General features: G+C 35.2%; 1 protein-coding gene across 1 annotated transcript in view; it reads left to right on the forward strand.

The window, feature by feature from the left end:
- Positions 1-16,794, forward strand: part of DYNC2H1 (dynein cytoplasmic 2 heavy chain 1) — a 187,380-nt gene that overhangs the window by 42,766 nt on the left and 127,820 nt on the right. Inside the window, exons 44-55 of the mRNA XM_052812508.1 lie at positions 592-743; positions 1,274-1,418; positions 2,690-2,792; positions 4,263-4,430; positions 4,565-4,689; positions 5,846-6,094; positions 7,562-7,670; positions 8,677-8,790; positions 9,623-9,765; positions 11,931-12,012; positions 13,332-13,486; positions 15,173-15,310. Coding sequence (XP_052668468.1) covers positions 592-743; positions 1,274-1,418; positions 2,690-2,792; positions 4,263-4,430; positions 4,565-4,689; positions 5,846-6,094; positions 7,562-7,670; positions 8,677-8,790; positions 9,623-9,765; positions 11,931-12,012; positions 13,332-13,486; positions 15,173-15,310 — 1,683 coding nt within the window. The remainder of the gene's footprint in view (positions 1-591; positions 744-1,273; positions 1,419-2,689; positions 2,793-4,262; positions 4,431-4,564; positions 4,690-5,845; positions 6,095-7,561; positions 7,671-8,676; positions 8,791-9,622; positions 9,766-11,930; positions 12,013-13,331; positions 13,487-15,172; positions 15,311-16,794) is intronic.

Here is a 16,794-nt window from a genome sequence, read left to right on the forward strand (position 1 = left end):
ACTAAGATACCATTTTTATTTGGCTTATATACGTAAGTAAATACAGACAGTGTTCTCCTCCGTGAGTTGTGATGCAGTAGGCATATGAATAACAAGAAAATCATCAGGAGTAGTCAGCATGGTTTCACCAAGGGCAAGTCATGCCCGACCAACTTGATAAACTTCTATGATGAAATGACAGACCTGGTAAACGAGGGGAGAGCAGTGGGTATAGCCTACCTGGACTTCACTAAGGCCGTTGATGCTGTCTCCCAAAAGATCCTCACAGAAAAGCTGTTGATGCACGGGCTGGATAAGCAGATAGTGAGGTGGGTTGAAAACTGGCTGAACAGCCAGGCCCAGAGGGAGGTGATCAGTGGCACAAAGTCTAGTTGGAAGCCAGTACCTGTTTAACATCTTCATTAATGATCTGGACAATGGGGCAGAGTGTACCTTCAGCAAGTTTGCAGCTGACACCAAACTGGGAGGGGTAGTACACCTCTGGCAATTAAGAAAACAGTAATGATGGTATACTTCTCACTAATTTTTTTAAATTTTTTTTCGATACTCTGTTGGCTTTCTTTTAATGAAATATTTATTTAATTATTAAAGGTTCTTACATATCAAGGATTTTATGACGAAAATCTGGAATGGGTTGGTTTAGAAAACATTCAAATTGTGGCTTCCATGTCTGCTGGAGGAACATTAGGAAGACATAAACTTACCTCCAGATTTACTTCTATTGTTCGTGTCTGTGCAATTGAGTAAGTATGTGGAAATTAGTTTGACACTCAGAACTCAGATTCTGTTTATAGGGCCTCTGCTCGATTTAGTCTTTACGAAGATGTGGCTATTCTAGTCTTTCATCTTTTCTAACAGTTTGGGATCCTCAGATTTGGTGCTGTTCGGAGCCTCTTGGCACTAGAAACCAGCTAAGGAGCAATCTATATCTACCTGTTGATAGTGAAGTGTTTGAAATATGTTTCCTGTTGGATGATTTTGCTTTCAGTAAACTGCTTTCTGCAGTTTTGTATTAAGGTGCTGTTTGGTTACAAAATTAGAGAAATTGAAAAGAAATTTGGTTGGTTGGTTTTAAGTTTGAACACGTTTACAGAAGTATTAAGAAAATTTCTGAGGGTGGCCTAATGCAGTAAAATGATAATTTTACTGAGTTGCTGGATGGAGATGCTAGTCATTGAAATTTCTTAGTAATTGTATGTATAACTTTGAATCTTTTCAATTAAAAAAATAACTATGATAGTCCATAATGATTACTTTTTTTTTTCCTTTATAGCTATCCAGAAAGAGACCAACTGCAAACTATTTATAGTGCCTACTTGGAACCTGTACTACAGAAAAACCTAAAGAATCACCCTGTTTGGGGTTCCTTACCAAAAATACATCAGCTAGCAGGATCTATGGTTCAAATATATGAACAGGTATGGAAACTCAATTTCTTTTTTCAAGGAGGTGGAGAATTCAGATTTTTTTTTTTTAAATAATTAGCTTTTGATATTAACGAGAATAAAAAGGTTTATCAGTATTAAAATCCAAGTTTATATCTTTTTCATAATGTTGATATCAATTTTAGAGCTACTTATTTGCAGAGAATCCTAGGTATTAGAGGCAAACTGAGTAAGCAGTAAGTGGTCTTGCTTTCCCACAGATTTCTTGTATGATTTTGGCAAGCATCTTAACCTATCTGTGCTTTCAGTTCCTGACTTGTAAAATGTGGATAGTAGCGTTTTCCTACTTAATGCATGAGGAGACAGTGTACTTCAAAGATTGTTATGTGCTCAGATGTTATGGATGCTATTATGAATAGAGAAAAGATAGATGAGAGTGGAGTCCTTTACACACATCAAGGACTACCTATTAAAATTTTATGCTGTTAAAAATAGGTGCTTAGATACAGAAGTTCATTGTATCCTTCCACTTAAAATTTTACGGACTTTCATCTAGCAAAACACTCAAGCACTTGCTTTTCTTAATCATGTACATAGCCTTACTGGGGGGGATGTAAGTGCTTACTTTATTTTCCAAGAATGTATGCATGTCCCCACCTAGACAGAACCATGATATAAAACTGATCTTTATGACTGGAATGTGGGTGTAGTCACTGGCTAGCATGCACCAGTTAGCAGGAGTTTCATATGATATTATCAATGTATTGTAAGAAATCTAAGTTTAAATCTCATCATGCTAGAATCAAATAACTGATGAAGGCCGTTATTATTTGAATTAAAGATATAATTGCAAATTCAAATATCCTCTCTGGGGGAAGAGATAGTATTTTTATAAGAAGTCTTTTGTAGTGACCAAGTGTTACCGATTTAGGTAGTTTTTTACTACGCTTACATATTTCCTTTGCATTTTATATTTGGTATTGGTTTTAAAAAAATTGTGTGTTTTGTCTAATAATATTACACTAACAGTTGTAGGTGAAATGTGCAGTTGTTTGCATCAAAAACAGTACAGAAGAAATGTTCTCATTATGAGAAAATCTTTTGTGGTCAGAAAACAAGATTTAAACACTTCATCTCTGCGCTTTTCAAAAAAACTAAAGAGTAAATTAATAAAAGATCTAAATATATAGAACAAATAGAAAACTAATTTATTTGGTATTTTAGAAAAAGTTAAAACTACATTTCCAGGTGCTTTACATTTTAAAACATCACTTTTTTCCCCCCCTCTTAACTTCCATTTTTAGGTACGAGTGAAATTCACAGTTGATGACCACAGTCATTACCTTTTTACACCACGTATTCTTACTCAGTGGGTTCTTGGTTTATTCAGATATGATTTAGCAGGTGGTAAGTCACTTACTTGGTTTTCATTGATAAAGCAGTTCTAAAATGGCCTAAATTATTATTGATGCTAGTCTTACTGTTGACTCCACATGCCACTCATTCACCTATGGTACTCTTTCTAAAAAACTGTGAACTGTCTGTAACTCAGTAAAGGGAAAAAATGCCTAACAGTTCATTCCATAACATATAGTAAACAAGTTTAAAAAACTCCAGTGATATTTTAAAATATGTGTGGGAGCTATTTATAGATTACGGGATGTTAGTAGGTTGGGATTGCATTCTTTACTATGGGAACTTGAAGTGTACACCCTACTCCCCACCATTTTTTTTTGTTGTTTTTTGGGGGATTTGGGGTTGGGGTTTTTTGGAGCACGTCTTGTCTTCTGGATTCCCAGAGACTTGCCTCTTATGCTTGTCTTTTTATACCTAGCTGTATAAACCTGGTGAGGTGACTGTGGAACTACAACTGATACACATCATCTATGACCTACTTAACAAAAGATGAATATAACCACCCTTAAACATGTAGAAAACATTTAGAAAACTTATCTTATCTGTGTAAAATTTTACATATATCTATATAAGACCCTACATATTCTCACAGTTTGGGAATGCTTGATAATTATGGTCTAGTCTGAAAGTTCTTCTTTCCTTAACTTTGGAAATGGTAAAATTTGTAAAGATATTAAATTTTGTATGCTTTTCCAAATAGACAGCATAGGCTTCTTTCTAATCTTGTTTTTGTCTCTAAAATTGCTATTTTTACTAGATCATGAGCAATTACTCCTTATTTGTGTTTTAGCTCTTAAATTAATTAAAAGGTTACATAGAGGGCTGCTTAAAGAGTATGGAAGTGGTAAGAATGTTGTGCTTGCTTTCCATTTATTTTCTGGGATCATCAGATGGCATAAATATAGCTTGAATGAGGTCAGAAAAGCTACACTGACAATCAATGAATGGGTAATCTCAGCCCATTTAAGGACTCCATTCTTGTATCTGAAGGTGACATATGCATATGCTTTTTCAGTGATGAACAATATGGCATGTCATTTATTCATCTCACCTTCCTTCTTTTGTGAAGAATATTGTATTCTCTAGTAGCATTTTATAATACAGACTGTTTTGGGTATTTATTATTATTTTAGTATTTGTTGTGAGTCTTTCTCTTCCCTGTTAAGTGTCCTGGATTTTCTTGTTTTCATTGCCTGGAATTTTGTCTTTTAATTATTCTTTGTGTGCAATACCTTGTTTATTTTCATTAGAATGCTGGCACTAAACTGGAGAACTTGTTTTAATTAAAAAAAAAACCAAGCACTTCATAATGTTTACTTTTTCTCTTATTTCTTCCTTACTGATGCTCTCCTGCTGGTATGTAGTTTCACTTACTCATTTTCAATCTCATATTTTGAAATGGAAAATTTGACAAATGTAAAATTTATTATAAAAAGTTAAATCTCTCCTTAAATTTTGTAGGATCATTGATACAAACTGCAGACTATGTATTGGAAATTGTTGCTTACGAAGCATGTCGTTTGTTCCGTGACAAAATTGTTGGCATGAAAGAACTTCATGTATTTGATAATGTTTTGATGAAAGTGTTTCAAGGTGATTGGGGCTCAGATGTTCTGGACAATATAGCAGGTAAACCATTTGAGGCATACTACACAGACTTGAAATATTTGTTTAGGAACTGCCTAATCAAATCAGTCTGATCAAATCAGATAGCATATGAGCTGAGCACCTAAACTTTCAAATGTTTCCTTTTGTTTTCATAGATATTTTCTATGTAACTTGGGGAGCTTGTCAAGAGGCATTCATCACACCAGGACAGGCACTACCACCACATGGGAGGCCACTTGGCAGGCTAAACTCAACAGACCTGAAAGATATTATTCAAAAAGTGAGACAAGATTAAAGAATATACACAGCAAGGATTTACAGCAATTATTCTAGACATTTTTTGTAGAAAGTAACGTGCGAGCACCAGGTTTAGGGTGGGGTCTGCTGCTTGTTCAAGGAATCATCTTTTGCATTTGGTTAAGTGAGGGGAGGTTTGTGATGCTTTGTGGCAGTCAGTAGAAAGTATCATGTAGCAAGGTTATTTTAGTGAAAAGGCATGAGTCGCATTTACATATGCAACTATCATTATATCATATGGTGATTTACAACAGTTTGATGAACTACATTTTGAGAAACATTGATGTGCATATATATTTGTGTATTGTTTGATACCAAAGTGTTTTATTAAATGTTTACTTTCTGAATTTGTAATTTGCTAACATAATTATTGTTTGAAGAAATACAAATAGATTGGAGATTTGTCATGCTTTTAAACAGTAAAGTGCACAAAATGAGCTTGATGAGGAAATGCAAGCATGTTAACTCTGCTAGGCTGACTGATTTTCAGGATGAGATAACTGAGATCATCTCCCCTTATTAGTAGTGTTTGATGGACTGCTCTTGTAGATGGGAAAGTACTCCCTCTCCTTAATTGCTAACTTGTGACCAGTAGACTGTATGGGAAATGGTGAAGTTCAACAGCCTCAGTAATCAGAGAGTTTGGGTTTTTTTCTGCCTGCACAATTACATTGGGCTTCAAGGATGAGGTTTTATTAAGTATAACAAGGCCAAAATTTAATCTTAGGACCTGTTACTATGTGTGTTTCACTAGGAAATTCCATAATCTGCAATCATGCAGCAATTAGCTGCCTAAACCACTCTTTTAAGTTATGTATTAATTAATCTGTAGTCAGAGACACAGCTCAGACTTTGTTCTGGTCTATTATTTAATTTTAATTAATTCAGTGGTAGATTTCTATTTCAGTATATCAAAAACTTCTAGGGCTGGGGGTAATGTGATCTGTTCATTACTGATAAAGGATATGCAAGGTATCTAAATTCTGTCACAAAAATAATTTATTTGTAATGAATACCAGCATAGTCTTTTAAGCTTTCAAGCCCTTCTTTTTCTAAACTCTTAAATGTTTAATGCTTTCATATCTTCCTACTTTTATTTATTATTAGTGAACACATTTCCTTTTTTTCTTTTTTAATAGGGTATTATTCATTATGGGCGAGATAAAAAAGAGATAGAGATTTTACTGTTCCAAGAAGTCCTCAGTTATATGTCTAAAGTGGACAGAGTTCTGAGTTTTCCTGGAGGATCACTTCTTTTGGCAGGACGGAGTGGTGTAGGTCGACGAACAGTTACCTCTTTGGTCAGTCATATGCACGGAGCTGTTCTGATTACTCCCAAAATTTCCAGAGGCTATGAGCTGAAGCAGTTCAAAAATGATCTTAAATATGTAAGTCACTCAGTGTCTTCCATTTTGTTGTGTTGTAGGTGTGTACTAAAAAAAAAAAATAAATAACATGGGAATTTTGAAGGACACAAAAGCATTGTGTGAAGAGATATTTTAAGAAAAGCAAAATGCCAACAGTCTAAATGATACAAGTAGATTTTTAGAAGTTCTCAGTATCTAGATGTGTGTACTGTTTTTTATAGTAATTACCTGAAACTCTACTTTTTTGAATACCAGAGCTGTTCTGAGTGTTGTGGACTTCATAAATTCTAAGTTTATGTGAATATTGGAAAGGTTTTTTTAATGTATACATTTTCATATTTGTATATATTTTTATTTTCTGTCTCTACTATGGTTTGCCAGTTAATAGGATAGTAGCTGAATCATAGAATCATAGAATGGTTTTGGTTGGAAGGGACCCTAAAGATCATCTAGTTCCAAGCCCCCTGCCATGGGCAGGGACACCTCATACTAGACCAAGCCCCATCCAACCTGGCCTTGAACACTTCCAGGGAGGGGGCATCCACAACTTCTCTGGGCAACCTCACCACCCTCACATTGAAGAACTTCTTCCTTACGTCTCATCTAAATCTACCCTCTTTCAGTTTCAAGCCATTACCCCTTGCCCTGTCACTGCATGCCCTTGTAAAAAGTCCCTCTCCAGCTTTCTTGTAGGCCCCCTTTAGGTACTGGAAGGCTGCTATAAGGTCTCCCCAGAGCCTTCTCTTCTCCAGGCTGAACAACCCCAACTCTCTCAGCCTATCCTAATTGGAGAGGTGCTCCAGCCCTCTGATCATGTTCATGGCCCTCCTCTGGACTCTCTCAAGCAGATCCATGTCTTTCTTATGTTGGGGACCCCAGAGCTGGATGCAGTACTCCAGGTGGGGTCTCATGAGAGTGGAGTAGAGGGGGACAATCACCTCCCTCGACCTGCTAGCCATGCTTCTTTTGATGCAGCCCAGAATGCGACTGGTTTTCTGCGCTGTGAGTGCACATTGCCAGGTCATATTCAGTTTTTCATCTGCTAATACCCCCAAGTCCTCTGCAGGCAGAATCAAGTAAAAATTTAGTGATTGATGAAAGCGTACTTATTATTTAAAAACAAATGCAAACCTTGAATCAGGAGTTTTTCAGTACCTTCAGCAACGCTAAAGAAAATTCTAGAGCTAAGCCCACCCAAAGGAGTGATACAACTGTATAATTGAGTCACATCTGGAAAGTAAATATACTCTATGAAAGAGTCTGTTTTAATTATTTTTTCATTACCAAGCTGTACATCTAGGTAGAATGTTCTTTATATTTGATATCTCATATAACTGAATCACCTAGTAATCTTTTGTAAATATATAATAGTGTAGATGCTGTGGGGAAAATACCTATGTAATATATAATCAAGGAAAGATTATAATTCTCTTATGAATAATACATATATTCTATATACCGAGATTTAAATGTCTTCCCTCCTTCTAGGTGATGGAGCTTGCAGGCATTGAAGCACAGCAGGTGGTATTGCTGCTTGAAGACTATCAGTTTGTTCATTCCATGTTCCTTGAGATGATCAACAGTTTACTGTCTTCAGGTGAGACAAGTCCAAGAAGATTACGGTACTACTTTGCCACACAGAGTTAGCTCAATGAGGCAGATTTAGATGATGTTTTCTCACTTTATGTCCATACCAGAAGTGTGTGTTAGCTTTCTACACTGTTTTAGCTAGAGTGCTTGTACATGAGAAACTGACTTGAAGTTCACTTAGCCTACCCTACAGTACGGGTGCTTTCAATTCCTCAAAGTTGCAAGTAACTTATTTCAAAGGAGTTCTTTATAATAGTGTAACAACAAAATGATAATGTATTCTACTCTACGGCTTCCTTTTTCTAATAAAATTTAAAATTGACAGGTGTCCCAATGTTTTACTAGATTGCATAGACTGAATCCTTTACTTAAATGAATACCAGCAAAGCCCACTTTTCTGAAAGTAATGACATGACAAATAATAATAACAAATAACAAAAGTGACTTTATTTTGTTAACTAGCTTTGTTCCTTGATCAGAGAGATCATTGGACTCAGAAAGACTGAGTCTAACTTGCTAAATGTTTTTTGGAGCTGCAGTAGTTTAAGAGCTGATTGATAAGAGCACTAGATTTTCCTGTCTCCCAGGTGCAAATCCACGTCTCCTTATAGTATCAGATTCTCATCGTCCAGTGTTAAACCTCTATGTCTGAGGACCTAGATAACTACTGTCTTTCATGTTTCTGCTTTCTGGTGTATGACAAAGTCTGGTTTGATTTGTTTTGTATGCAGTATTGGATCACTGTCTTTGGGTAGATTTGAATGAGTTTTTGAAGTATTTTTCAGTAATATAAACAAAGTAGGCTGTTTAAGTTAAATGTAATCACTATAATTTGGTTTGTTGTTTTCACATAAAAAGAATGATGAAGTACATGGGATGATACTCATGAAGGTATGGAGGTGAATACTGCCATATTCAAATTCTCTGTACAGAGGATTCAAGGGAATCCTTCAAAGGAATTTGAAGAATTATAGTATATTTGATCTGACATTTTAAATTCATTCTTGAAATAGGAGAAGTTCCTGGGCTATATAAAATAGAAGAATTAGAACCATTGCTATCTCCTCTGAAGGATCAAGCTTCACAAGATGGATTTACAGGACCAATTTTCAACTATTTCACATGCCGTATGTGAACAGAATTATAAGTTATAATTCATTACAAAGTTACAAAAGTGGTGTAATAATGGAAAAATAATTTCTAATGTGGTCCTTGTTTTGTATGCATTTTTAACTTTGGTTATTAAAAACCAAGCAGGAGTAATGATTGCAGTGTGATATTTGAGAGCGTAGAACCTTCAGCTTAAAATTCATTCTTCCGTCTGAAATTTTGTATCCATGAATGTTCTACAAAGCTGTTATGAAATCTGCTCGTGAAAGTATTTAGAAGGAAGAAAGCTTTTGTTCCCATGGTTTTCTGGTTTGTTTAGCTCATATATCTGGTAACAGAGTTTTCTTCTATTTGTCAATTATACCTTCAAATCACTTTGGAATCTGAGTAATCGTAAGCAAGTTTACAGATAGGTTTCTTAATTATTTGCACTGCTTCCTTGGACCAACAAGAAGATTAAATAGTTTCCAAATAAATAGAAGAATGTGACTGAAAGAATACAGATGTTGGCAGTCATACTCAAGGGCCCTGTAACTACTTCTAATTGGTTCTATTGGTCTATATTGATTGGAATGAGAACTAGTGGTATCTATTTAAATATTGTCAGCTCTTCTAAATTAAAAAAATACACTGTAATATACATAATGAGAATCCATGATATTAGATTAATTTGTTTAAGTTCTGTTTATAAACATTCCTGTCCTAGTCTGATGTGGTGTAATACTACCTTTTTTCAGACATTACCTTGTGATAAGTAAGGACAGTAAATGATGTTGTATTTGCAATAAATCTACCATCATGTAGTCAGATTGTTATCTACTAAATATTTAATATGTTACATTTTCTTAGGGATCCAGCAAAATCTGCATGTTGTCTTGATCATGGATTCTACCAATTTAAATTTCACAATAAACTGTGAAAGTAATCCAGCACTATACAAGAAATGTCAGGTTTTGTGGATGGAAACCTGGTCAGAAAACAGTATGAAAAAGGTAAACTGCATTAATTAAAAACTGTGACTTCTTTGAATTAGTATCTCCAAAAATAACTGAGCTTTGGTGAATAAGATCAAAATATTTGAAGTTGTGAAGGAATAATTGTCACTGTGTTTATTTAATCTATTTATGCAGTTCTACAAAGACAGAAAATTCTGCAGAACAGTTAAGTAATATTAGCATTGTTATTCTACCAGTAGCATCATGTTTTGTTCTCTCTGTGGACTGACATGAACAAAATGCTGACTACTGTGACTGATCAAACACAGCATTTAAGAACAAAATACAAATAGGCTGTAAGCAAAATGTTAAAGCCAGCTATGCTGATGATATCTGCTGTTACTAGTATGCTTAACAGCTAGTTTAGAAATAGGTTTGTTATGTGTATATGAGCTGCTGTAGATCTAAGATTGCACTGCAGACCTTATGTTATTCTTGAATCTTTGTTAAGTGTTTTGCTTGATGGAATGGAGTCAGTGTGTTCTTTTTAGGATCAAAATCTGCTTATTTCAGGATGTTCACAGTGTAAGTTTGAGAAAGATGTATATTACTTTTATATGTTAAGAGATTGCCAAATCCAGTACCCTGATAGGGGCAAGGCTGCCACAGCTTCACAGTCCCAACTTGAACCTGTGGTGAAGCTGAGCATGTATTCCCAGTAGGCACACGCACAAACACACACATACAGCACATATATATATATATATATATATACACACATACATATATATATATATATATATATATGTGACTGGCCACACAGAACAGCACAAACAGAAACCCTGAGCACAAACAGAAACAGCACTGTTGGCATCATCCTGTTCCCCTCTCTGAGTAATCACAGTGAAGGTCTGTTAGTGGGAAATATGTACATGTGCAGAATGTGGATCCCCCTACTAGTTGGGCACGGACACACAGACCCTCCAGTAATTGCCTCTGGATCCACTGGTCTCCCCAGTTGCTGACATCTGGATGTACAAACTCCTGAGGCTGCAGCCCCACTCCAGCTGCTGGTACAGACTGCCTCACTGTGCGTACACACACACACACAGTGGATCCTTCCAGTAACTGGGTTTAGACATCCAGTCTGTCTGGTAGCTGGCCTTGGATCTAGGATCTCCCCATTGTGTTCTGCACAGGTGGATACACGTACATGTACACACACAGAGACGCATGCAGCCGGGTCTCATTTGACTCCCAGACTCTACAGTCTCTCAGGCAGTTGGCCTGGACCTTCTGGTCCCTCTGGCAGCCAACTCCTGTGGGTGCCTCACCAACCCATAGTAAGTCTTGTGCAATCTGAAATGCTGTTCCACTGCATCCCATAATGTGTCCCAAGACTCCTGCGCAGTAACCCCCTCAGTCTAGTCTGTTAAGGTGATCTGGCCTCTCCCATTGACTCATCATGATGGGTTTCACACATGGACCATGGGGGTTGGTCGCTCTCCTGGGAGAGCCATGGGAGCAGATGGCGCAGAGTGTCCATTTCTGCCTGGGTTACTGGGGTCCTCCACCTGCCATTGTGTTCAGTTTCAATGGCAAGTTATATTGAAAGTTTTTGGAAAAAATGTTTGACCAGCTCTGTCCACAGTTAAAAATTTTTTTTCAGAGTATTTTCACTTTCACTTCAGTAGGGATTTTTTTTTTAAGTGGAGGCTTATAATTTAGTCATATGCCAGAACCTTTGAATATACTTTGTTTATTTTTACCATTGTACGTTGTATAGTTGATAACATATGAAGGTAAGTCTACTCTTAGACCATGAAAAAGACTTAAAAGACTTAGACTTAGACATTGTTTAATTCCGGTGTTGTATCCACAGCAGTTGTACTTAAGACTGTCTCATTTCCTGTTGAGTTGTATATCTTTTTACATCTTTGACATTTGTGTTATTGTATGAGTCCTCTGAGAATTAGTTGTTCTTTCTTGCAGCCAGCAAAAGCTTCTCTTCTTGAGAGAACATGAAGTTATCAGTGATGGGGAAAGGCAGAATTGATCTTTTTAATGCTATAAATATTCTGTAAATACCTTATTCTGAATAAAGCTATCATAGTCAGTATTTTTAAATGGGAAACTAGATTGAAGATTTAGGGATTTTTTATTTTAACTCAGATTTTCATTGTTTGTAATTTTCATACAAAAAGTCACATTCATTTTTTTAGATACCTGAAATGCTTCTGTATGATTCAGATGAACAAGAAAAGACTGGAAAAGCACATAAGGAACTTAAGAAAAAACATTCAGGTAATATTTAGGTGGACCCATGAGTTACTATTACTTACTAAACACTTATTCATTCCTGTGTTGGGCATAGATAATAGCATAGATACTCTGAGTGTGTTTTTGCCAGCATATTCATAGACTTTAGTATTGGTCATATGGCAGGCATTGTGCACAAGGGAACATTAGTCTGGAGCATACATCCTGGCTGATCAAACCCAGTCTCTTCTGTCACAAGCAATCACTATGTATATTCAGTATTATAAACTGATTAAGCTGCATCTTGTTTTGTTTTGTTCTGTGTCTTCCTTCTATGTGGATGTTATTTCACAACCTCAACATTTCATATTTTGAGAGTTTTTCAGTCTATATGTTTTCATTATTCTTGTCCTAGACTTGCTCATTTTACTTTAATAATTCTTTATCTCCAGTAACTGATTTCTTGTAAGTAATGCCCCTTTTTCAGAATAATTTGTTTTTATAATAAAACTTCAAATTTAACCTTTTTAAAAATAGGGTGTCAAACATAATCTAGGAGACCAGTGCCAGCACTCATTTGCATAATACTACTTTTAGCCACTTTTTATAAAGCGTTAGTCTAAGTAGCACTTAGAAGTCATGGAGCCAACAGAGTATAAAATGGTAAGTGGTTCACTTTGGATTTCTTGTTTTGTATAGCTTTTTAATAGGCATTTCAGACCATCAGAATAATGGCCAAACTTAGGATTTAGTGTTCATGCTACCATCCATCTTTATCCTAGATCATGGTACTTAATCTGTGCCTCCCTCAGTGCTTATTAAAGGCATTAATTTATATGTAGATATGTTTCAGCAATTTTTTCTTTTGTAGGCTAATACAATTTATTTTACAGTATCTTTGGGCTTCTTTTGAGAAACTGTTCAACAAACTGAAGGACCTGGAATGTTCAGAAAAACCTTTTAGTCTACCTGTCGTCAGAGACAAGGGAGAAGACAAAAACACATGGGCTTCCTTTCTAAAAAAGTCCAAGTGTTATCAAATTCAATTTCTGTGGAAATAAAAGTTTCTTTTATGATTAGCCCTCAGTAATCTGCAATTAATTTTGTCGTCTTTTCCAAACATCAGTGAAATATTTTGCAGCTTTGAAACAATTTCAGTATATTCCTTTCTGAGGAATATATATTTCAAAAGTAATTACATGTTGTTTCCCTCAGAGTACTTTGAAAAAAGTATATTCTTCGTGATATTTTGAATGCCCTTAATTCATATCTCTAAAAACATATTCTATTGCTCTTCTTTAGTTATTTTAATGTGAGATAAGAATAAGTATATTATTATCTGTGTAACAAACTATGTTGTACAGGTGATTCTGATTTTCTGAAGTCGTTTCTGGCAATCCATGAATCATGTAAAATGTATGGAGCAACGCCTAGCCGGTATATGACATTCCTTCATATATACAGTACCATCAATAACAATAAAAGAAGAGAGCTAATAAAAAGGCAGAACCACTTGCAGGTATGTATTTAAAACATTTTTAACATATGTCTTTTCAAAATACTCTCACATTTGGAATTGCCTTGTGTATTAATGGGCTGTAGCTGCTAAGGTGGTTGTGTGAGGTGTCCTCTGTTGGCATATGCTCATGCTGTGGTTTCAGGGGAGGAATAGTATCAATCTTAATATGCGTCTCTGTTCAAATACCTCAAAGAAGAGGTGGTTTCTCATTTTCATTAATATTTTTAGTCAAGAAAGTATTAGACTTGGTATGTTTTCTCGGAAGAGTAAAAAGTACTTGAAAGCACTTTTTTTCACCCAGATGTATTGGAATTGTGTTGCAAACAACCCATCATCTTTCCGTCAATTTAAGTCCTGCCTCTGCTTGTATAAATTTTCCCCATGTATCTCCATATGCTGTCCCTTTCTTTATATCTCTACAGCAACTTCCTGCTTTGTGTGATTCTTGTGTCCTAGTTCAACAAGCTGTTATCTTTAACCTCATGGTGCTCTTGTGTAGCTTTGGCCAAGATTCCCTTTGTTGTGATTCTCTCTCATATTGTGTTTTGGAATTGATTTCAAACTCCTTTTCCGCAAATCAAACCTTTACACAGTTCTAGACCAAATGCAGTTTATCTCACAGATGTTGATTTACTCCTGTTCTGTATGCATAACATGCTTATTTTTGAAACCCATTTGTTGTCTTTCCAGTCATACTTCCTTCCCTCCCACCAGTATATTTCTGGAAACATCTGTATGATTCTTTAGGACATGTTACTTTTTGTCTTTACCCTTCTCCTTTCCCTTTCAGCTCCTTTTCCCAGTGACCATTAACTGCTACTCTGAAACCACACTAACAAAGTCGTATTTCTTCTTAAAGCATCTGTCAAAACTAAATTACTTCCTTGCCTTGTATTCTACACTGTTTTTATTCTGTCTGCCAATATTTTTCCATCACTGTAGTAAGCAATTTAAGAAGATTTACGTTTGTAATGATACAAATTGCTTTTTTATTTATTTAGAAAGTAGCTGTAGTTTGTTTGTGACAAACACTCATTTACTTGTTAAATGCTCTGGTTAAATAAAAGTAATCATTTGCATGAAAATTAGAGATGTGTATCCTAAATCAAAACATCTTCCAGGTAATATTTTTTTTCAAATATATCTTGAAATAATTCTATTACCTGATTACCATAGAGTAAATAATTTAGAAAGTGTGAATAAAGAAAATAGTTAAGCATAACTGAGGCTTTGTTTTATGTGCATCTATGTTATTTAGAGAATGTACAAATATGTAGAAATAGGATAATCTAATTTGTTTCAATTTGTTTAATTTTTGTAGATTTGCTTTTAGAAGAGATATATGGAGTTAATATCAGTTCACTGAATGCTATTGAATTAATGAGAAAAAGATTATGTACTAGTTGCTGTTCCATTAAATGTTTGTTATTTTAAGAATTTTGTTTTCAGCTTTTTGATGCAGTAATAGATCTTACAGCGACACATCTAGAAGTGTACAGTCTCATTTTTGGGTTAAATAATGCTAAGAAAATGTAAATAATATTGAGAAAATGTGGAACACAAATTAAAAAATTAAGAATATTATTCTACATCACTCTTAGTTTGTGCATAGTATTTGTAACCAACCTTCATTTAAATCCATTTAAAATTCATTGCTAAATAACTGCTTCTTCTAAACTTTTATAGGCAGGTGTTTCAAAGCTGAATGAAGCTAAAGCCCTGGTAGATGAACTGAACAGAAAAGCTGGAGAGCAAAGCATTTTACTCAAAACAAAACAGGATGAGGCTGATGCTGCCCTTCAGGAAATTACAGTATCTATGCAGGTGTTGTATACAATCAAATCAAGAGTGAAAAATAGATACTTTTATATTTTTGATCTCCATAAGTGCCTGTGCTTTGTATTACTTTCAAGGGCTACAAAACCTGATGCTTTTACAAGAATTTGCCTAAGGGAATGCATGAGCCCTGAGGCTTGAAAAAACTTGAAACAGGACAGAGTATTATATAATTTAAATCATATTTGAACTGATTGAGTAGGAAGAGATCAGTGGAAGTTTTGCACCTGAGTAGAATTTATTGCTGTAGTTTAGTCTGAAAGTTTTCCTAGAACTTCATAAATCCAAATTGATCCATTTTGTGTTTATTACAGATAGGAACTTTAAACAAAATACTGACAAGTAGCACTATTTTAAGTAACAAATACCAGGAACTAAATTTGTGGACTACTAGAAAGTATGTATTTCATGAGGTCTGGTCCTCTGAAGTTAACTTCGAAGAAGGTTAAGTAATACCTGTGTGTTCATCACTCCTTGAATTTTTATTCTTCAGCTCAGAGGTAGACCTTCTGTTTTTTGAGGAAGTTATTTTCTTTTGTAGTGTTTTCTCAGTTAAGTAAAATAATTGTGCAGAAAATAGATCTCTACATTGATACTTCCAGGAATCATAAATGTAGGGTAAGCCTTAATGAATCTGCTGTCACTGAACTGTTTGTTTTGTCACTGGTGTAGTCTGATCGGTCTGAAGCAAACTTAAATAAAGAAGCTCAGTGACAAAGACATTCTCTGTATGCAGTAAAGTAGATGCTTGCTCTTTCAAACCGTTTGGTTCACAGTGCTTTAAAGGTGCATTACTTCCCATTTTTATGAGTTTACTTCTGTTGGCAATTTTTAATACTTTTAGGCTCTATGTGCCTACTGTACATGAATTTGAGTAATGATGATTGGCTTGCTGTGTTCACTGCTGGCCTCGAAGAATTTATTATGCCATTTTCCCTGATTTCTGTTTTAAATCTGTGTCTGCTGTTGTCCAGTAGAGTTACAGGTTGTGTGGGTAGCACATATTACATTGTAGGACAAAATCAAATAGGCCAAAAGCAATGAAACATGATGGGCCCGCTGACATCAGAAAAATCACAGTAGAATTCTGATTATTTAGATTAGCATAAAGTATAGGTACCCTCTAACATTTTAATGTCACTTCAAATATTCTAGTTTATGTGAGAGGGCTCTAGTACATGCAGACTCTTAATCTTCTTTTAATCTTGCCTTAAGCAAGGCTTTTGACCTTCAACTGAATTTTAAGGTTTTCTTATTCAGAGCTATCATTCAGTACATGTACATTTGCATGAAGTGTCTAATCTAGTTTTACGCAGCTAATGTTGTATGGATTTGAATGTAATCTTCAGTGACATGCTGGTCTATAGCTTGGCTTAAGTTCTCAGAAAGATTGTTGTTAATCTCAAGGTTTTCTTTGCTTATATACATCTGTTACCTTCTGCTACAAGTTCAACTCAGCTTGACTATAATAA

The sequence above is a fragment of the Harpia harpyja genome, chromosome 17 (genome assembly GCF_026419915.1).
Source record: "Harpia harpyja isolate bHarHar1 chromosome 17, bHarHar1 primary haplotype, whole genome shotgun sequence".
NCBI lineage: Eukaryota > Metazoa > Chordata > Aves > Accipitriformes > Accipitridae > Harpia > Harpia harpyja.